The 23430-nt window shown below is 41.6% G+C and overlaps 1 protein-coding gene across 5 annotated transcripts in view; it reads right to left on the minus strand.

Annotated features, from left to right (window-relative positions):
- Positions 1 to 14543, minus strand: part of CMC1 (C-X9-C motif containing 1) — a 64066-nt gene extending 49523 nt beyond the window's left edge. The window contains exon 1 of one of the 5 annotated variants that reach the window (XM_037890391.2): positions 14182 to 14543. In XM_037890391.2, the coding sequence (XP_037746319.1) occupies positions 14182 to 14206 (25 nt within the window). In that variant the 5' untranslated portion in view covers positions 14207 to 14543. Of the gene's footprint in view, positions 1 to 8688; positions 9064 to 14181 lie in introns of those variants that run through there. The other 4 variants (XM_043540896.1, XM_043540895.1, XM_043540900.1 and 1 more) reach the window with 4 other exon arrangements.
- Between the last annotated feature and the right edge of the window lie 8887 nt (positions 14544 to 23430).

Below are 23430 nucleotides of genomic sequence, written 5' to 3' on the forward strand. Positions count from 1 at the left end.
CGTCAGCATACTCCTCAGCAGTTCGGGCTCCATTCCCACAGACTGAAAGGAAGACAGAGCGCTTCAAAAAACATTGAAAGATGGCATCAAATGTGGATGGAAGCAAAGGGAATGCTGGGATGCGAACCGATGCATCACGGGGCATTGGGAGAGGACCCAGAATCCCCCGTACTCCCCGCCCCCTTTCCACAAGCCACCACGCCAGAATGGGAAGAGGTGCTCTGTGGGATAGCTGCCCATAATGCACTGCTCCCAATGCCGCTCCAAGAGCCGCATATGTGGCCACGCCACTGCGCTTGCAGCTGTCAGTGTGGACAGACTGCAGCGCTTTCCCTACTGTGCTCTACGAAGACGGGTTTAACCCACAGCGCTCTACATCTGCAAGTGTAGCCATACCCTCAGATAAAATCCTTGGTTACTTTATAGATTAAAGGGCAATAGAGAGACCAACATTTGTCAAAAGCTCCCCTCTCATTCCTATCTCACCACCTCTTGAAGTTTGCTAACACCATGAGGTTACAGAGTACTGAATCTGTGATATTACTGTGGGAATCTGGCAATAAAACAGAGGATTATAATATAGCAATATACAGAATCAAAAGATAAAGACAGTTATCCTTTTGCTCACAAAGCACTCTTACCTTGGAGTTCTAGGGCAGGCATTAAAACAAACCCCAAAACAACCTTCTACAAAGGTGAAGAGAGGAATGAAAAACCCTTATCATTTAGATTTGAGTCTATGTTCTAGTTTTCATGACAAAGATCACCATTACAGCTAATATTTTAGCTAAATCAATATTCTCAATTTTAACTTTGTTTCCTATACCAGCATTATTATTCTTTATAGAGCCCATTTATAATGTTACTCAGTACAAAAGTGATATTTACATACCATGAGAAATCATACTGGTCTTGTCTACATGAGAAGCTATTCTGGAATAGCTACTGCTGATCTTTGGAAGTGGATTAAGCTAATTCAGTATAAGGCACCCTTATTCTGTAATAGGAGCATCCACTCATGGAATTAATTGTAAATTAACTATTCATTATTAATTCATGTCATATTATTCCAATTAACTTTCATGTGTAGACAAGGCTCAACCAATCAAAATCTATCAGTGTAACATTTGGCTGCTGGATAAAGTGTACATGAATCAACATAGCCCTTTTCAGCATCTTTTGCAAAAAATATGACCAAGTCAGTTAGTGCTGAGAATGGTACTAACTCTGATTTGATAACAACTTGTAAATAGCTATATAAATGCAAAGCAATGGTGAATCAAGGCCCAGTGTCTCAAATCTGAGTAAAATATATAACTTGAAGCATTATGGGAAAACTTCTATAGACTTCAATAGCTCCAAGATTTCACGCTAGGAGAACAAGTATTCCCTACCAGCTTTCTAAGTCTTTTCTCTCTCTCCCTGTCCCTCCCTTTAAAAAAAACCCAAACTCCTTTTTTTCCCTATAGGCCATAGGAAAGCTAAATGGTCTAATTAGGATTCCCCAAATGAAATTCAACACAGCAGCAAACATGGAGGAGATAATGACCACTAAGGGCCAGTTATGTTACCTGGCTTTGCTCCATGTAATATTTTGAACTGCCAGCAATCAAATTAATTGTTAAATATTCTTGTTACATACTACATTCAAACTCTATAACTTTAATACAGTGACCACAGCTATGTAGTGTATGCTGCAAATGAATGAAAAGAGGAAAAGGAAAATCCTAAAATCGATACCACATGAGTTCAAAGAGTCAATAAAAATCTATAGATTCAACCTTTAAATAGAACTACAGTAAAACACACACACACAGGCTTGAGTTATTAAGCCAAAGACATAGGACAAACCAATAAACATAGCTGCTTTATATTAAATGACTACGAAATGTACCAACTAATGATGGATACGTTAGCGTTATTCGCCCTCCTTTTTAGGACATGATCCCTACATAACAGTCCTTCATTCTGTTAGGGTTTGGCTCGTCTCGATTACATAACTTATTCTCTTGGTGTCATCAATTTCAAAGTCAACCTGACGTTAAACTGCAGTTTCCATATTTTTAAGTTCCATGGACATATTGCACAAAGACGGTTAAATCACTTGTCTGTGCTCTCTCCAACAAAAGCCTAAGGCCTTATCTACACACAATTTGAGCACCCATTTAAGTAAATCTGTAGACCAGGCAGGCCCCCACACTACATCTACACTACAGCTGGGATCGATGTTCTGAGATCAATCGACAGGCGTTCGATTTAGCAGGTCAAGTGAAGATCCGCCAAATCGACAGCAGATCGCTCTCCAGTCAACCCCTGTACTCTACCCCCAAGAAGAGTACGGTAAGTCGACGGGAGAGTTTCTCCTGTCAACCCCCTGTAGTAACTCGACCTAAGGTACATCAACTCCAGCTACGTTATTCACGTAGCTGAGTTGCGTAGCATAGGTCAACTTATCGCGGTAGTATAGACATAGCCTTAGATCTGGAGGCTCTTAATCCAAAATTAGAGAGTGTCTGCACCAAGGGGTTGCACTCATTTACCTAAACCAATTTAGTTTTGGTGCTCAAATTGAGTGTATACCAAAGATGACCTAAGTTAGAGTATAAAGGTAGAAAAGGTGGCAGTTTAAAGTATCTGAGACAACACACCTAATTAATATTTTGTAACAGGGTTTAAGAGAAAAGATTGTCATAACAATTACACTTGAAAAACTGTTTTTACTCAAAAGCATAATTCATTCATGTTACTCCAATCTTATTCACATTATGCCATAATACTTGGCTCTTTGTTCTATTAGAAAATGAAATAGTTTTCTTTGAACGGCAATGAAAGTTGTGACAACAGTGATCAACAAGTCCTTCTCAGTAAATTGACAGAGTCAAAATTTTGCACATCTCCCCAGCTGTATCCCTTGTCACTCTGTATTGGAATTTTAAGGTTACCCAACTGCGATAAATGGACAGGGCTATATCCGCAAAAGGACCTATATGCCTAATTACCACTTTAGGCATCTAAATCCAACACTGAGATCCTCAAAACTCCACTCCTCTGCCACCTAACCATGGAGGTGCCTAAAGTCCTGAGGTGTCAAAATTTCCACTGTTAAAAGTCCCCTAGGTGCCTGTGTTTCCGACAGTGGGCATGCACACTGCTGCCTCTCTCATTCCTAAGCCCCAGCAGGGTCTTCAAACCAGGCATTCAATAACTTTACAAATGTCATACAGCAAGTCAGTGGCAGAGCTAGACATACAACACAGACCTCTGTCTCCAGTTCTACCCCTTTATATAGTACACCCTCCAACACAGTAAACCTATCGGGGCAGATCCTGAGCTGGTATAAGGTGTCCTAAATCAACTATGATAATTTACACCAGTTGAGGATCTGCCCCAATGTGTGATGCAGTATGCACTTCTAGAGAGGTTAGTGACCAAAAGACAACACTTACCACTTCAGTATCAAGTAAGATAGCAGTTAAGAACAATAAAAATCAGTTGAACAATGCTTAGAAAAAAATATTCACTTGATATATAATGTAAATAGCTTTTCCACTTCAAGTCTGACAAATACAATAAAAAGAAAGACCAAGATCACAATCTACCACACAGAATAGCCCGCAGTAACTACAGTGAGCTTTACCATCAAAAAGGTTATGTTCTCTGAGGTCACTTCATTTCCACTCCTTTCACCTCTTCCCCCACACTGTAGCTACTCTCTAAGCCTTGTTTACTCAGAAGACAATTAACATTCAGCCAATGAAAGTCAGTAACAACTGCTGCCATGTATGAAATGCAGGACTTCATAAGGGGATACCTGAAGGTAGAGTCACAACCCATGCTGTCAAGTCCCCAATGCCTTTTGCCATTTCCAACAGTATTACACCTTCCCAAAGAAAACTCACTATTCTGCAAGTTCACTGTTCAGCGAGTCAGACATCACATTTTATTCTAAGAAGTTCACTACAGAACAGACCGTTTGTAACTATGTTATGACAACATATTATTGTTTTGCGTTACAGGTTTCCTTTGCAAAGGGACATGTGTAAATGAAACAAACTGCAGCAAGCTAACCATATGTACTCAGAAATTAAGAAAACTAATACCAGAGCTTCAAAAACAAGGTGAGTGGCACCGCTGGCTCCTTCACCTGAGGAAAACTGTGGCAGGAGCTATTGGCTTCTTTCAACAGAGTAATCAAGTACTACTAGGTTTCAGAGTAACAGCCGTGTTAGTCTGTATTCGCAAAAAGAAAAGGAGTACTTGTGGCACCTTAGAGACTAACCAATTTATTTGAGCATAAGCTTTCATGAGCTACAGTTAGTTGGTTAGTCGCTAAGGTGCCACAAGTACGCCTTTTCTTTTTGCAAGTACTACTACTTCACCTAGAGAGATGGTAAGAGAAAGAGAGAGGAGAGACAAGGGCATAAAAGTAGAGAGGTAAACAAAAGAAGGGAGAAAAAAAACAAACAAAGTGAATGCGTAGAGGGGAGAAAGGAGACATAAAAACTGTCGCCTAGCCTGGAAGAGAATACAATATAAGGAATTAAAGGAAGGGATCCAAGGGGGGGAAAGCAGATGTATTGCTGAATCAGGGACTAATTTTATTCAGCAAAAAGAAAAGGAGTACTAGTGCCACCTTAGAGACTAACCAGTTTATTTGAGCATAAGCTTTCGTGAGCTACAGCTCACTTCATCGAAATAAATGATAATGCTCAAATAAATTGGTTAGTCTCTAAGGTGCCACTAGTACTCCTTTTCTTTTTGCGAATATAGACTAACACGGCTGCTACTCTGAAACCTTTATTCAGCAAAACACCTAAGCAGGCACATAACTTTCTTCACAAAATAAAAGCTGTCGGTTTTGTCAAATCTCATTGCTTGAAACAGTTCTCTTGTCATATGCACAAGACAACATTTATAATAATCTTCTGTGGTTGATTAAGAGCCTCAGTTGCAACAACTATTTATTGCTTTGGATGGCAAAGAGCCATAGCCATTTGGTTTAACGGTTTTCATTATTTTTATGAAGGGGCAGGGGGGAAATCCAGGAAATAGATACAGCAACAAAAACCAGAGTATCAGGACTAAATTCTAGAAAAGAATAGAAACCACAAGGAATTCACAAAACACGGAGTACTGGTAACATCCCCTGCCCTTCCTCCTCACAGAAGCCAGGAAGCTATGTAGGAAAGAATACTGTAGAGGGGACCTTTGCAACAGTCAGGAGGCTCTTGAGAGGGGAAGAAGAGACCAAAAAAAAGTTTCTTTTTGCTTCTAGCAGCTAATATAGAGGGGACTGTCACATTTATTAGAAAACTACTACTAGCCAAAGGCTGTTATGACAGTGAAGACCCTACAAGAACAGCATCCTGATAAACAGTATCCTCCTCCATTTCATGGCTGCTGGGGGTTGCATCGGAGCAACTCACCAAGGTGTGGTTCGTGGACCTTGCTGGTGGCCTCTGAACCTACCGCTGCATTTCTTAGCAACCTCCAGCTGGCAGGGTTTTGGGGGTGCAAGAGAAGGTGTGTTATTGAAAATACACCCTATCAATTGTTGTCTTCTTCCTGCTTAGTTAAAACTGGCTTCATGAGCTGCTGTTTAAGTAACCTCACATCTTTCTTTCTTTTGCTCCTATACAGGACAAATGAGAGGAAAATATTGATCCGTTTATGCAAGTATTTATATGGTCTTAATTATTAGAGTATCAAAGAGTAAAAGTGTGGGTGGGAGGGAAGAAGGAAGAGAGGGGGAAATTTTAACAATACTGATTTCTCTCTCTCACTCACAATGAAACTTGGAAACTTGGAGTTCACAGCATCAGCCAAAAATGGCTGACAAAGATAAACAGAATGGAGAAAACAAAGTCAATTAATCTCTAGGAGGAAATAAGAGGACCAGAGAGGTGTTTTGAATATTTTAGATGACTTTGTATCATGGCAAGAGGAATGAGGAAAGAGAAGGCCAGTGTTGTCAACTGTCATAATTTTATCATGAGTCATAATATTTGAGGCTTTTCTTGAAGCCCCAGTTCCTGGACTCATTTGATGATGTGCAAATTTCAGCTTTCATTTTTTAAAAATAAATAAGTTTCTAATATTTGGGGTTGCAGAGAAAAGCTTGATTAACATGAACCCTAAAATGTTCAAAAAGCAATAAGGATAATAAAGAAACCCACCATTATTTGTTTTAAAAATCTGTTTTTATGTCAATTTCATTATTTTTGGGACCTGGGTCAGGATTGCTAAATGCCTGGGCTTGGCAATACTGTAGCACAAAGGTAAGTGACACTGTTTCCACACCTTTCCATTCCCTGCTTCCTATCAGCTGGCATCCAAGATGTGAATCTGCCAGTAGTTAGTTTTCGGGAGGACAAGCTGCATTTCATCCAATTCTTGAAGCCATCCAAGGATCAAAGCAAGCTAAACAGGTTAATTACAAAGTGACAGACTTTAAAAAGACCTGAATTAAAAGAAATAAGAATCATTTTCCTGATTACTTGTAGATTATAAACAAAAATGGAAAAATTCCCCACAAAAACATGCATCACATTTTAAACTCTAGATTATAAAGCTGGGAGGAAGGGCTTGCCTTCATCTTCCTCCCACTCCATTTCCCTTAATTGACACTTGTGTGTGTGCACGCGAGAGAGATATTTTATATAAGAATACATAGTATATACAGCATTTAAAATGATTATGAAATACAGTAATTACTTTAAGTTAAAATTGTTCCATTTTTTAGCTGAGTTACACAAGCTTTTTAGATAAATTTTTGCTTTTGCATAATTTGAAAACTGACTCAGTCAAAATAATTCCTGAATCATAAGACTCAATATTAAGTTTGAGCTTTGTTTGTTGTTTTTTTAACCACTGTTACTATGTTCTAGTTATAAATCTTTTAATACATGGTTTATAGATAAAAGTGATAGTACAATGTTAAATACAGACATACTAGTGGGTACTTCCTTCCTATTCTTTTTTTATTAGAACACAATCTGCATTAACAACATATTTAAATTTGGGGGGAGGGGATTTTAAAGCTATCAAAGAACTCAGATTTCTTTTAATATTCTCATTACAATGTTTTTGAATGTACAAGGATGAGTATGTCCTTGCTATCCCTCCAGGGAAATAATGCGTTCCTCCAAAATTCTAATCTCCTGCTTACTATTTTATGCCTATAGTCTTAAAATTACCAATTTGTGTGTCAGATTTTTTGTTGGAAAATTTACCGTGTTTAATTGTTTTAAAACTTTGCGAAGAGGGGAACTGCACGATGGTGTTATGAATGCATAGTTTTCATATAATTATGTGTGTGTGTGTATATATATATATATATACACACACTTATACACACACAAATATTAGTTATGGTTTTAAAACATGTAAATTGTTGCATTAAAAAAATCTCTGCTACTGATAGTAATTAGTATTGTGAAAAATGGGGTACAGTAGATTTTTTAAATGAATAATGTTGAACAGATTACACAGATTCTTAAAGATACGGAATACGAAGATGACATTTCTAATGTTAGGATTTTTTTCACCCCTACAACAGATAATCATTAAAAATCATTTAAGTTTGAACATTAGTTGAATATACAGTTGACACACCGAGGCCACAATCCTACAGCCTGTACCCACAGAGAGGCACACTGAAGTCAGAAGGGATCCACATGGGTGCAAAGGTCCTCCCATGTGCTATCGGTTGCAAGGCTGGGGCCTTTGATTCCAATTCTGCAGTGAACTCTACCCACAGTCCCACTGAAAGTGGTGGGGCTCCATTGAGTGCCGAGGTCTACCTGTGAAGAGGTCATTGCAGAACTGGGATCTTAGGATCTGATCCTGCAGACATTTACTAAGTGAGCAACTTTAGGCACGTGAGTAATCCTATGGAGTTCATAGGGCTCACTTGTATATAAATGTTTGCAGGATTTGGCTCCTAAGTAGCTTGCTCTTTACTCATGAAATTTTGTTTTTATATTTTTTAGGTAATAAAATCATCAAAACGAACAGTAAATTTGACATGAAAACCCTGAAATCCTAATTAAACAACAATCTTAAACAGTCTGCAGTTGCTCTTTACAGCTGTATATTTAGGTTTTTCTTAAAACCGATGGTAGTATATATCTTTGTATTTTAAAAGTTACAGATTTTGAGATTTCTCTATCCTATATTCACATCAATTCAAATTAAGATAGAGTACAAGGATGACAACACCAGGGAAAATTTCTGAAGCTCTAACTTCTCACCATTCTATCATCACCTCGAAGTCAATTTTCACCTTTTTCACTGGCTGAATTTGTTATCTTACATTTTGCTTTGGGGCTCATGTGTTCTTGCAATATGGCAGTACTGGATTATAAGAATACTGACAAGCATGTTTGCTAGTAATCCACAATGGCTACACTGCAGTAAGTCAGAAATCAGTTTCAGCAATACTATAACACTTGGAAAGAAATACAAGGGCAGACAAGGCAAAGTGCCATATTTTTGTTAATTATGGGGGTTTCAAATACCCAGGTATCTGCTTAATAACAAACACAGCCAAACATACTTCAAAGAAGATCCTAAGAAGACAACTTTATGATCCAGAGAGTAGAGAACTGCCTGAGCTGAAGCTATTCTCTATTTACTTCTTATTAATTGTGAGGAAATAATTAAAGGCCTCATCCTGCAAACACTTACTACACAGCATAATGGTCACTACTGTGAGTAGTCCCATCCGATCAGGTTAATCAACAGCTGTCCTAGGCTGATGGCGCTGCTCAGATCTGTCAGGTCAGGGCTCCCTCCTGAAGGCTAAGGAGAGGTGATGGGGAGGGTCAAGTGGCTGGCTGAAATGTGCGCGAACAGCCTGGAAAAAGACTGCCCCTCCAGCCTAACAGCCGCACATATGGCAGGGAACCTATAGGGAGTATGATGTTGAAACAAGTCTCCACCATGTAATTCCATTCTCACACTGCCTTCTTGGCCCCTCTACTCTTCTTGCTTCCATGAGGAGCAGAGATAGCGAGCAGTGAGACAGGCTGGACAGCAGGACCATGGAGTACACTGGGACCAGAAGTAAACCTCAAATGCTAACAAATCTATCAAATGAGGCAGGTACCCTGTGGAAAAAAACAATCTTTAATTACATGATCATATACTATCATAATGCATATTCACAAGGGGATACAATTAAGGTAGCATGGGCAACTTAATTCTGACATTTTCTAACTTTTGTCTTTGTAACTTAAAATTCTTTTAACATATTTTGTGCTATACGTATGACACAGACACACTCTCTAGGTAGGTGATATTACAGTCAAAAGATATACATAAATACAACAGCAAGAATAAAATGACAGCATCAGTGCAGATCAGGTCCCAGGTGCAACACTATTTAACATTCCAGAAGTCAAACCTGAACATTTCAGCTTCTCTTGCCAAATCAGCAGTCCCAAGAGTAACATCCCTCTTTCCCATATACCCTCGATACACTTGCCACAGTTATTATTGCATATATTAGCTCACCACTACCCCAAGATGAGAAATTCTTGGCAGAACATGGCATTTAGAAATCCCCAAACACAAGACAATGGTTTGATAGTGCAGCTGAAAATATGAATGAGATGCTCTACGTCCTAAGTATGACCGCATAATTGGAAAAGAAGGAGGTATGCAAGTCATATGAATTAATTGGTGTACATAAAACATAGTTTCCATGCCTGCTAGGAGCAGAACAGCTTCAACAGACAACCTGGAATATAGCCTTTTAAATCAGTGACTAACTCTTCAAGAGAAATGCTATATGTTTATGAAAAACATAAAAAACAGGAACAAAATGAGAATGTAGCATAAAATTAACATCACTGTGAAAAGCAAAAAAAACAGCATCTGGATAAACAGAAAAACTAACTTGCAGGAAACAGAAACCAAACTATTTAATGGCATCAGCACTAAATAAGAAATATAAATAAAACGGGGTATTGTTGGATTAGGTCTCACGACACAATAAATCCAATCAGTGACTGAGTGTAATGTTGTATGAACCTCATTCCTAACATACATAATTATTTATGATTTATGCTTTATTTTATTGGTGGCTTTTATTGATGACTTTTTAATCCATTTTCCAAATACCTTTTTGTACAAAGAAATCCTGTCTGAAGAACTATTTGAGTGCTAGACCCCTCAATTTAAGTCCAAAACCTCAAGGATGCTTTCTTTTTTCAAACAGTTTTGTCACGAATCTATTTCTTTCAAGATCCAGTAAAATGCTGGTTAATGAGAGAGCCCCCCTACAGCATATTCTTTCACAGCATAGATGAGTGCTGTGCATGCATTTAGAAAATTAAGAGCAAGAAAGCGAGTACAGAGGAACCCGATCCTGTTATTTCTGCCCAGAAACAAGAGAAAGGCCTAAGAGGGGAAATTCTTAGCTATGTGCCTAACTAGCTCACACTTTACTTTGCTTGCACCCACACAGCCTTCCACTTGCACTACAGCACAACCACCTTGAATAGCCAGTTACAGGCCGCCCTCCCTCCCCCAAATTAAAAATCAAGGCTGCCCACAGTAAATATATACTTACACATGTAATATAGTTTTGAGCATTTAAACACACTTGGTTGTGACCGCTCTTCACATATTGCTATATGGGAGGTGATCCCAAGATGGTAAAAGTTGAGAATTCTGGGTTACATTATTTTCATCTGTAAAGAATCTTTTTAAACTGTTCAGCATTCCAAACTACTTCAGTCTCTGTCCCTGATACTTATATCATTTATTTGCTATCTTATTTCCCAGGGCAGTTCACAAAACAGTCCATGAAACACCACCCCAGCTAATCAAAACCATCCCTCCCAGCAGGTTCCCAACTCCACCAGCCCATTGCAAGGCAGTGGTCCTGAGCTCCTCCCTCCCAGTCTGGTAAGTGGAGAAGGGGGTGGCAGCATGGCAGGGGCTTGTGAGCCACATTTTAATGGTAAAAGAGCCATATGTGGCCCGCAAGCCATAGTTTGGCCACCCCTGTACTAGAGCGTTGCAACCAGCCTGCTACAAATCAGATTTTGTAAGTGTATAATGAGAAACTGAGTCTCTAAAAAGAGACTTGCTAACAGAACCTAATATTGAAGTGCAGAACCACCATCAACAAAGCCAAGAGGCTCCCTTGAAAAAAATCTGTGTAAGCAGATCACTTCACACAGTGGTTGAATTGGGGAAAAAATGGCAATGATATTCTTTCAAGCTCTGCATACAAAACAAACTGCACCCATACAAGTCACCATAATGAGATGTTGCTCACAACAGATTATGCAGTTCAAAATATGATTGTACTGCAATTGTAGCTCTAATGGGCTCCTTGAGCTTTTCTCCCCCTCAGAAGGGCTCCAATACATCTGTGGGCTCTGCTGGGCAAGTTAGACTTAGTTTCTTCTTAATTCGGGAAAACAATACGCAGTGATATAGGCAGACCACAACCATTACTTGTGGCACTAAAACGAGACATTGCTCATGAAAACATTCCTCTCCTTTTTTACATGAAAAATTAAATAATTAACTATGTTGACATTTAAAGTACCACACTGGGATCTGAGTTAACACAGAAATAAATGGGGCAGTTCGTACCTCTTACAGCTATTGCTCCAGTCTCTTTGCAAACTCACAGAGATCTCTCTGCTCTGGTTATATCTGGTTCACATTTTGAGGTTCTCTTCGCAACCTAACAAACAGTGACTGAAGGCTTGCCCGTTCTTCCTGCAGTTTGGACTACGGAGCATGAACAGCAGTGCGGACCAAAGTGCTGCGCCATAACTTCCCCATGTGGATGAGAACTAGACTTTCTAGTTCACATTAACACAGTCCTCTTCAAACAGGACCGCATTAATACGAAGTAGAAACCTTTTAATTCACACCCAGAGTGTCCACACAGGGGAGTTCCACCACAGCACTTTAGTCCACACTGCTGTTCACACCCTATAGTCCAAACCGCAGAGTAGAGTAGACATAGCCTGAGTTTTATTTTAAAAAAATGAAAGCAGAGATACTGGAAAACAAAACAGCAAGATACTGGAAAACAAAACAGTGAGATAGCAATATGCGGTGACACTGCATAACAGCTGAATCCAAGGCCTGGCCTCATACAGCATAGCAATTCCCCAGCTGCATCCTGAGGAGTTCTAAAACGTGTTTCATTGCCATCCAATCTGTGTAACAGTAGAATAAGGACCGATCAAATGCAGGTTTTTATTACTGATGAATGCAAAGAACAAACAATTTTATTAATCTAACAATGAAGATACAGTTGTATATCACCATTTTCATTGATTTTTCATTTTAAAAATGATGTGGCTATGTATATAAATAGCAGTGGAGTCCTGCTGAATGCTAACTCCTGGAGCTGCCCTTTTTTCACATACATCGACCATATCATAGTTGAAACTAAGCCACCAACAATTCTTAAACATAGGCATTGCTACCAAGTTTCTAAAACATTTTCTTTGATCAATGTGTGAGAAAGGTTTTTTTCTGAGCATTACTCTACCAACAAACACTACCACCACCTAGAAGAGTACAGCAATTTGCATAACATGTTCTTAAAACCCATTTACACAGTGCTTTCTGCTGAGTTTAATCTTGATTTATAGCTGTGTGTTTACCAAAAGTAGGGCATGGGAAGTCAGACTTCTAGCAAGAACTATGAACTCTGTTGCATGGACAAGACCTTAGGGCTTTTCTACACAGGAAATTTTGCCAATTAAGCTAGGTCTACATTACAGACTTCTCCCAGCACAGTTACATCAGTCAGGGCAGGGTGTGAAGAGGTGTGATTCCTGACCAACACAGCTGTGCTGATAGACATTCCTACTGAAAACACAGCTATACCAGCAATGATACACTTTTATCAGTATAGCTTATTTTACTTGTGGGGGGTGGCCTTACTATACCAGTACAAAGTGTAGATTTGCTGGTTTAGGTGTGTCTACTCTAGGAGTGCTTTGCCAGTATAATAAGCCGATATATACCACACCCACGATGTGCTGGTAAAGCACTCCTACTGTAGGCATGGCTTTATATGGATATAGTTAAACCAATATAGTTATGCCAAAATAAAACCTTGTGTGAAAGTTATTACAGGATAAGAAATGGCTTTTTATTTGTTTAGCTTAAAACCCTTCCCAAGCAATATAAGTTCAACTAGAAAAAGGCCCTCTTATGCCAGAATAAGAGCATCCACATGGGGGCTTATTATGGTATAACTATATTGGTTTAAATATAATATAGATTTAAATTCACACCTTAACTTGCATCAACATAATTTTCCTGTGTAGACAAGCACTTAGTCATAAGCCGTGTTTACCCTCACATTCCCCAGTATCCCTGCTTCTGGCAGGAGCAATGGGAATGATAATGTAGACCGGATGATGACATTTCAGCCACCTAGCCAACAAACCCTGCCCAAAGCTGGTTTACACAGTACAGTGGTTAAGAGGCAGGCAGCTGCCAGCACCTTGTCTACACTAAAACTTGACCACAGTTAGGGGACCAGACAGCAAGTGTGAAAAATCAGGATGGGGGAGAAATAGGCAAAATAGTCCCCAAATATCAGGACTGTCCCTATAAAATTGGGACATCTGGTCACACTAACCCCAGTTGTTATTGTTGGCAGTAGCAAGTGAACGTCTATGGGCGGGAGAGGGGGATAGCAGTGGGGGAGTCGCAGGCTGGTATCAGGAGGTCATGCCAGACCTACCTTCCCCACATTTCTAGGTTGGGGAGGGGGCTCCTGCTGCAGGACAGGTTGAGAATCACAGGTCTAGCATAACCAGGGTCAACGACAGCATCAAAATCCCAGGCAGGGAGGGGGCGGGGGAGCAAGCTCCTACCAGCACCCAGCTTGGGCCACACGGCCCCAGGGCGGGGCAAACAGCGGGGTTACTGTCACTCCCCAGGGCGACCTTCAGTGCGACCTTTAAAGTCAGCGGGCAGCACCACAGGCCAGCCTACCTGCACGTTTCCCTCCCACCACCCCCGAGGCGCGCAGGGTAGGCGCGGGGCTTTCCCGGTGCCCCCGGCACAGCTTGGGGCGGTGGGAGCGGAGCGGCAGGGGCAGGGGCAGGCGCTTGCTGCTGCTGCTACTACTTGCGCCCCGCACCAGGAAAGGGGGGTAGGGGTGGGGAATGCAGCCGCCCCTACCTGCTGCGCCCGGGGCAGGCTCCATGTGGGGCGCCTCACTACAGCCGCTGCCGCCGCCGCCGCCGCCACATAACCCCTCCCGAGAGGCCACGCTCTCTGCGCAGGCGCAGGCAGACTACGAGAAGATGTCGGTAGGCCGCCGAGGCGGGGCAGAAGCGCGCGGGGCCGTGGAGGAGTCGGAGGGTGGAAGACACCCGGCTTCCGGCGGCGACAGCGCCGAGCAGCCCGCGAGAGAAAGGCCGCGGGGAGAAGCGCGCGCCCTGGCGCGGGGGGGAGAGAGTGTGCGCGTGTGCCGGCACCTGGCCGGTGAGAAGAGGGCAAGCGCCGGCAGGCAACCGAGGCCCAGGAAGGAGGGTGCTTGGGGGAGGCGGGCGGCGCCCACAGCCAGGCGGTTGCTGTGCTCGGCTTAGGGGGGACTCAGCCCCTTCGCAAAAAGAAAAGGAGAACTTGTGGCACCTTAGAGACTAACCAATTTATTTGAGCGTGAGCTACAGCTCACTTCATCGTGAGCTACAGCTTTATGCTCACAAAAGCTTTATGCTCAAATAAATTGGTTAGTCTCCAAGGTGCCACAAGTACTCCTTTTCTTTTTGCGAAGTGTGTTTAACTATTACCACTTATGACTAACCTGTGTTTAAATGATACCCTCAAATGCATGCCTCTGAGCACAAAGGCCTGGGAGCACCCTCCCTGTTACTATTTAGTGCCTGTACTGTTTGGGCTGGGGTCCCACTGTACTACGCATTAGTCTCACAATGAAAAGAGAAAGGATCAGTGAGTTTACAATTTAAGGATACGCTGAGCCTTGGATGCACAGATGATAACAAGGAAACGGAATCAATATACAGTAACTCCCCACTTAACGTCTTCTCGCTTAATGTTGTTTCGATCTTACATCCCTGCTCCATTACAGAACATGCTCCATTTAAAGTTGCGCAGTGCTTCACTATAACGTCCTTTGGCTGCCTGCTTTGTCCACAGCTGGCAGCCGCCCTATCAGTTCCCCTATGCCCCCTGCACAGCGCCTTCCGCCTGCTGGCAGACCCTGCGGATCAGCGCCTTCGCCCGCCTCCTGGCCGTGGCAATCAGCTGGCTTGTGGCGTTCAGGAGGGAGGGGGGAGAAGCAAGGATTTGGCATGCAGGCTTCTGCCTCCCACGCAAGCAAGCTGATTGCTGCAGGCAGGAGGCAGGAGAGGGAGGGGGGAGGATGCAGAGTTAAGTGAGAAGAGGCAGGTTAAGGGTGGAGGCTTGGGGGAAGGGGTGGAGTGGGAGGGTTGAGCGCCCCCCCCCCCCCCGCCCCTGGTGCTTGCAGAGTAGGGGAAGTTGCTGTTGCACAACTTGCTTCTCCTAGCCTACAGCACCTTCAGCCTCCTTGCCTGCCTCATTGTCTCCAGTGCCAGTGGGCTGTGCCTGTGTGGGGTAAGGCGGGGGCACCTCCCAACTATAGTACTGTAATGTACTGTATGGCAAAAAAAAATTTCCCTGGAACCTAACCCCCCCATTTACATTCATTCTTATGGGGAAATTGGATTCGTTTAATATCGTTTCACTTAAAGTCGCATTTTTCAGGAGCATAACTACAGCGTTAAGTGAGGAGTTACTGTATGTCTCAAGCAATGGTCATAACCATTGTCAAGTGTTTTGTATGCATTATAGCACAGGTGAGTTTTAAGGAGAGATTTGAAGGTGGACCATGTGCGTATTTGAAGGGAATTTCTTCCATGCATATGAGAAAGCATATAAAAATAGTACTAAAATGCTTGCTGGAAAAATTCATTAATATCCCTTACAAGAGCTCAAAAATTAGGTAATTAAAAAGCATAAGCAGTTGTTCAAACTCTCTATGTACTTGTGTGGGCTGAGTTTGGACCAGTGTGCCTTTTAAAAGTATCTTTGGGATAGTCCATAGTTTTTTGAGAGAGAAATGATATTGACACAGTGGGTAGCTCACAAAACAAAAGTGATGCTAAGCTGTCTTCATAGAATCAGAATAATAGAATTGTAGGACTGAAAGGGACCTCACTAGTGACAAAAACTGCTCTTTCTTTAATTACTGTAAGCATGAGTTAGGATTGCCAACCTTTAGAGAATGAAATGTGGAACAATAAGCTGTTTTAAAATATATCAGTTAAGGGCAAGCATGTGCTGGAATTGCAAGTTATCATTTTAAAAGTAGGGAGTTCCCTAGTCCTGCTTACAGGCTACTTAGTTCTGTAGAGAAGCATGTGGTCAGAGTCTCAGCAGTCTAGAAAATGCCAGCCTAAAATATGGCAGGGTGAGCTGTGCCCCTCGGCCTTAGGGAAAAACCTTCTTTGTATGTCTCTGTTCTGGGTTCTTGTACGTTAGTCTGAATTCTAAAAAACTTATTTTGCAACCTTCCAGCAAGAGTATTTTATGTTTTTATTCAACTTCTCTATGCATGGCATCCATATAACACCCACAAAATTCAGAAAAATTAGATATTAGGGATACAGGGCAAGAGTTGAAACTTCAGAAACTGTTGCAACTTATAAAATCCTGGCCACTTTTAAAAAACAGGCCACTCTCCTCCCACGCCACATGTACCTCTCCCCCCACAGCAAATTGACCAATTGGCAGGAAAAAAACATTATAGTTGGGCAGTGCTGCAAAAGTGGATTTTCACTTAGCACCTCTTCCATTATTTTGCATGCTTATATATCGCTCCACGTAGAGATTCCAAACTGAAGAATTATATTTCTGAATGCTTTACATTTTCAAGCAAGCAGGAAATCCAAGAGTCCTCCCAACAAAAATTTTCCAAAGTAGATGCAGATGAAGGATCATTTTTGTGATAACCTGTGTTTTCAGGGTTTTAGTTTTGTTTTATCTTTGCTGCGGAGGATCCTCTCTATCCTTGTCACAGTTGAGAGAATCTAACCATTTCTGTTTCTTTAAACAGCTTAATTAGAGGCCCTGTGTGCTTCTGGAAGGGATCTGCGAGCAAATGACGGGGGAATCATGTGGAAAAAATAGAACACACGGTTAGGGTTATCTATTCTGAACATTAATGTTCATTAAGGAAAAAAAGATCTGAGGCTTGGAACAGCTCTTTTTTTTTTTCCAGACCCACTTCATTCTCCTCTTATGAGAAACAAGTCCTTTATTTGGAAGTAGATTGTTTCAACTTTTATGGCCACACTGAGGATCAAATTCCTCATGCTTATGCATTCACAGTAATTAGCAGAGTGTGAGGTAGACAGAATATTCCAGCTGATCGCTCATGTCCTTGATGGTCTAGAGCATTTCTTTTAAGACTATTATGTGCCCTGACACTTTCTATATCCACAAATTTGAGCTTAATCCCTTAAATTGAGTAGAATAGATTTTGTTTCATGTGTCTGTAAAATATGAATTTCCTGCCAAGAATGGTACCACCACCATCTTGCACTCAGAACCCCCCCCAATGAGCCCCACTCCCTCTGCACCTGGACCACACTGATGAGCCACCCGGATCCCCACCCCACCAAGCCCCAGTCAGCTACACCTGGATCCCCACGCCATTGAGCAGCACTCCTCCAGAATCTGAACCCCCCGCCCGCTGAGCCACACACACCCAGACCCCCGTGCCAAGCTCTATCCCCCCACACCCAGACCCCCCACCACCACTGAGTCCCGACCACCTTCACCTGGATCCCCCTGTAGAGCCCCATTATTGTTGCACCCAGAACCCCCAACAAGCCCGAGTGCATCCAGATCCCACCACACCTGGATTCTCCCACTGAGCTGCCTGCACCCTGATTGCCCCACACAGAACCCTCTCAACTCACACCTGGATCCCCCCACATTGAGCCCCTCCATAGTTGGATCGTGCCTTGCTGAGCCTACCTGCCCACACAGAGTGGCAGGGCTCTGGGGTGTTTCTAGGGCAGGCTGGGTCCTTGCACTGTGTCAGAGTTGGGTGCAGCCTTACCGCTGAATCCTTGTCCTGGGGGCGGGGAGGGGAAGAGCTGCAGTCATCTCCCACCTCTGCAGCTGGTGGCCTGTGCTCCCCAATACCATGTTGGAGCCTCCACATTTATTTGACAGATAAAATTTGCAGAATTTTAAATTTTTTGGCACAGAATTTTAATTTTTTTGGTGTAGAATGCCCTCAGGAGTAAGCAGCTTTGCAGATATTTACCATGTGCTCCTTCCATGCACAAGGGACAATGTGGGAGAAAGTGCAAAAAGGTGCTCAACAGAAAATTTGACAAATGAGCAGTTGAGATTGACATCACTTGTGGAGCAGAGTCATGGGGTTGACATCTCGATAGTGTATATGAGACAGTAGGTTGGGGATTGGCCAGAAAGGGCCTTAAAAATGAAGACAAGTAGTTTGTTTTAGATGCAGATGGGGCAGCCAGTGGAGTGCAATGGTTGAAACAATAAGCCAGGAAGATGAGAATTGCAGCAGCATTTTGAATGGATATAGGTAGGACAATATGGCATTTCTCAAGGTCAGAGAGGAGGAGGTTGCCTTAATCATGACACAAGAGGATGAGGGCCTTGGCAAGCATTTTAGCTGCCTAAACAGAGAGGAAACGCATTATGTACACAGGCATGATTCAATGGTCACATCTACCTGCAAAAAGTGAGTGTGCTTAACTGATGGCCAGAATCAACCACATGCCAGCCAGTGTCACTAGCAAGGATGAAACACTATTAGGTGCTATAATTGAGTATTAACTATACTGTGTGTGGTCACAAACCATGCTTAGGGATAATGACATGTCACTAACAGGCTATGTACTGATTAAGTTATAGTTTAGCCAAGACTTTAGCAACATGTCACTTACCAGTTTTGGCTCAAATAGCAATACAAAAACTAGAGCATGACAAGTGTATTATCCTTTGAGCTAAGTAGGTCAAATAATGGTTGCCAACTTCTGATGAACCAGATAAAGAAGATGGTAAAAAGTTTCAGCACTACCCAGGTTTGATAAAATCTGACTTGCAGAGAAACCCATATGAGCACTGATGATGATTCACATAATCAGGATTGGGGGAAGCTTTTAATTGAATCCATTGAGACACCTCAGTAAAACATGAAAGTTAACTGAACTGTGATTATTTTTTCAGCATTCACAATATTTCCTGGTGGACAAATTAATTACAAGAAATGTGTGTGATTGATGGAAACATGATTGCTTTAGTGAAGGTCTTTCTCTAATAAAACACAATATAAGCAAAGCTTAAAGACTACTTGCTGATACATTCAACTAAATATTTTTGGAAATGACAATGGGCTATGTTTTAATAATTGCATTCTGAATTTAAATAATCACCTCAGGTATATGAAAGTTATCAGATAATATTGTAATACTCCATTTCAGAATTATCACATCTAAATTCCCTACCAATACCCAATAGGTCTTTTTGAATCATATGGCAAGGTGGCTCACATTGGAACTCTCTTGTTAATTGTGATAATTGTCACCTGTGCACTATTGGTAACGCTAGCTGAAAATTTCCAAGTGGTTCCTATTGTCTCCAGCTGGCACTTACATTTTGGATAAGTAATGCATCTATTGGTCCACTGATTGCTCATTTCAGTTGGAAGACTAAGAGACCTTGGAAAGACTAGCAGAGACTAAAACTACAGTTCTCAAACTGTAGGACAGGACCCCAAAGTGGGTTGGGACCCCATTTTAATGGGGTCACCAGGGCTCGTGTTTAGACTTGCTGGGGCCCGGGGCCAAAGCCCGAGCCCTGCCGCCTGGTCCGAAGCCCGAGCCACACCCCTCGGGCCCAAAACCAAAAGACTTCCGCTCTGGGGAGTGGGGGGCTCAGGCTTTGGCTTCAGCCCTGGCTTGGACTTTGCCCACGTCCCTCCCCACCTGCCCGGGGCAGTGGGGCTCTGGCGGGCTCAGGCTTCAGTCCCCCTTCCTGGGGTCGTGTAGTAATTTTTGTTGTCAGAAGTGGGTCGTGGTACAATGAAGTTTGAGAATCTCTGGACTAAAAGAAAGCAGAAGAGTCCAGTTGAAGGGTCTAAGGGATTCTGCTGGAATTTCCACTATGATAGGTTAAAGGGACATTGTTAATTTGAAAAATCAGATTTTGGTCTGAAAATGTTGGCCCAACATTTTCAGTGTCTGGTTATTTTGGATTCCATCATTCTTATGTACCCAACTTGAGACACCTTAGCAGAGACTGATTTTCGGAATGTGTATACTAAAGCTCCTTTTGGAAGCCTTTGGTTGAGCACCCAAATTCACTCATCATTTTGAAAACTTATGCTGTTGTACATACTAGAGTTACAAGTAACACCTAAAATTACCATAAAGAATTTAGCAGGAAAAAATATTTTTCTACAGGTTTTGTACTTTGTTTGATAGCACCCTATGTGTATTACTTTTTACTATTTCTCCTATAAAGTGAATCAGTTTCTCCCTCTGTTCATGAGCTTTACAAAACATAACAGTGGGACTGAAAAACACTTAGTTTTTATTTTAAGGATTAAAAATCTCAATGCATCATATTTAAATGATGATCTATTAGAAAATGGAATTTTAAAAAACTTAGTTTAAAAAAATCAAGTTACAATGTCTCCTTAAATACTATAAATACAAAAAATCTACATTAATGGGAGAGATTTTTTTGCTTTCCATAGCAACTGTAACTTCTCCCCACCATCAGTATAATGTTTGTAATAGTGTGATCATAGGGTTTCAATTATACCAGGTGCTTGGTTGCAGTCAGATATAAAGTTGCAAAGCATTATGATCCCTTGCTTTCACAAAATCAAAAATTCACACACAGTCACTTTCAGATATGTAAGTGTATGTAAAAGAAATAATTATGTATAAAAAGAAATAATTATCAAATAGCAAACTGCTATCTTGACAGTCTGATTACGTAGCTTAACAGCTGTTAACCAAAAATTGTTTCTTAATACTTGCAGAACTTATCTTTAAACAGTTTTGTAATTTTCTTGCTTTTAGCGTGCGTCCAAATGGTGACCTGCCTTTCCTGTGTTTCAAACTCTCTCATCAGACCAATCTTCCTCCTGGAAATTATCAGTAAAATTGGCAACTTTTGCTAAGAGAGATCAGCACTATTCATTTGTATGGAGCTACTGGAACGTTACTAAGTAAGAAATTGTTTTGAAAATCATATTTGAAGTTTATATTTTAAATGTAGTAAATAATTATTTGAGCGTGAATCTGCCAACGAGCGCTGCACCCATGTGGAGCCCTGTTAAAAGCTGTAGGGTTCTAGTTGCATAGAACTCGTATATAAAGGTTTTACAGTATGCTCCACTTAACTGGGACATACTTTTCCAGGAAAGCCGCTTAACTGGGAAATCTCCCAGGGAACCAATTTAAGATCAATGATACTTAATAGCCACAACTGTTTTAACAGAGTCTCTATGGGGCAATGACTGCTGCTTAATAGCATCCTCCTGCTGGTGGTCTGATGGTGCTGAGGTCATCTGTCTCGTGGAACTCAATCTATGATAGAAAATGTTTGATAACACCAGTTTAGCTCCTCTGGTGGAACAATGTTAGGATCACTAGTATAGACAGACAGCTGGCTGCTGCCCTGATTTTCAGCACTGTGTGGATTACAGTGGGAAAAACCTGCTAATTTTCCCCATATGTTTGAGGAACAATGCTCTTCAAAAAGTTTGAGAAACTGCTTGAGATGACTGAAAAGTGCAGGTTTTAGGGTTTTTTCCTAAACGTTACAAAGAAAAATATAGTCATAAATAGCTCTAGCTTGCAGTCATTTCTGTGTTTCTGTCTGAGATTCATATTGTCATTTGATTAGTTAATCACCCATTTTCTAAGGTGTGAATGTGTTTTCACACTTCTACCAAGACAGTGTTAACTATGAAACTATAGATAGCAATAGAGATTAATTATCTATTGCACAAGTCTCCACACCTTGTTCTTACCAGATAAAGGAAGAGAGAGTATATGTCTGTAAACAGGTGTGATTTTTAAAAAACCCCAAATAACTCTGGTCAAATGAGTTCAAAGGAATATTTTCAAATGGCATCTCTTCAAAATGTAAACTATGTTTGACACCTTTGATCTTGTTTCATAAAATATTTGATTTCCAGTTAAAGGCTGTGATTCTTGACTAAGCCTACTTGTGTGAAGTATATCCACTCATAGGTGACATGTGGGGGAGCAAAATGAGAATTGACATTTAGTGGAATCAAAGAATAATAATGGCTTCTCTCTTTTAAGGGAGGAAAAACCGCTGTGAACCGCTTTAAAATTGCTCATGGGGCTATTGCACTTTCCCTCTGAGATTTCACAGACTGGAGATGCCCTTTTCAAAAGAAGAAAAAAGAGTTAGTAGCTAGTCTCTTAGCTGTCCATGTCACTAAACATTTACCCACCCATATGAGCATAAATCCTAATCCAACTGCCTCTGGTTCTTGGAGGGCCACAGGTTCAGGGTCTTTACAGGAGAAATTGTTGTTCGTGGTGGAAGAAGAAGTTAGGCTTGAAGAGCTGTGTCTCCGTCATCTGATTAACCTGTAGTTAGGAGAAACAGAGGTCACCAGATGGGAGAGTAGATGATCTGCAGGGAGCTGCCAGATATCCATCCTCACTGCAAGAAGCTGCTGTATGTGCCGAGAAGTGAGTAAAAATGCCTTGTGGTTCCCTGAAGCCACTGACCTCTGTGAATGCCTGCTGCCCCGAGTTCTAAACGCAGCCCCTGTAATAGCCAACCTTGTGGGCAGCACATGGGGAAGCAGCCTCCTGCTCATTTGCGGGAGGTAGCCCCAAATAACAATCATTTGTGTCAACCACCAGCAGATATGATAAATGGGAGGCGGGAGATCAGTAAAAAAAAAATACCCAGGGGAAATAGAAGATCTGCATCACCTGGGACATTGAGGTTTACAAGGGAGTCAGAGGCTTAAGAAGTAAGGAATGCAGAGCTACCAGGTACCTCATATGGGGTAAAGGAGAGAATAAGTTAGGATATTGTGAATTAGAACATCTTGAGTGGGGGACAAACAAGCATGGAGTGGAGTGGCCCCACAGAGTTATGTAGGGGGTCCATTTTGAATATGTTTTTAGAAGCTTACCTGAATATTGTGTATTGGGGCGTAACCAATTTAAATGAAACATCTAGTGTAATAGTTCTTAAACCATAGTCTGTGGTCCACCAGCACAGACAATGTCACAGAGACAATATGGAAATTAAGAGGGCTTAATCCCCATCTCCCTCCTGACCCCCTCACTCCCCACAGCCTACACCTAGGGAACAGTCTGTCACTGGCTTTTG

This window comes from Chelonia mydas, chromosome 2 (genome assembly GCF_015237465.2).
Source record: "Chelonia mydas isolate rCheMyd1 chromosome 2, rCheMyd1.pri.v2, whole genome shotgun sequence".
NCBI classification, from domain to species: Eukaryota; Metazoa; Chordata; order Testudines; family Cheloniidae; genus Chelonia; species Chelonia mydas.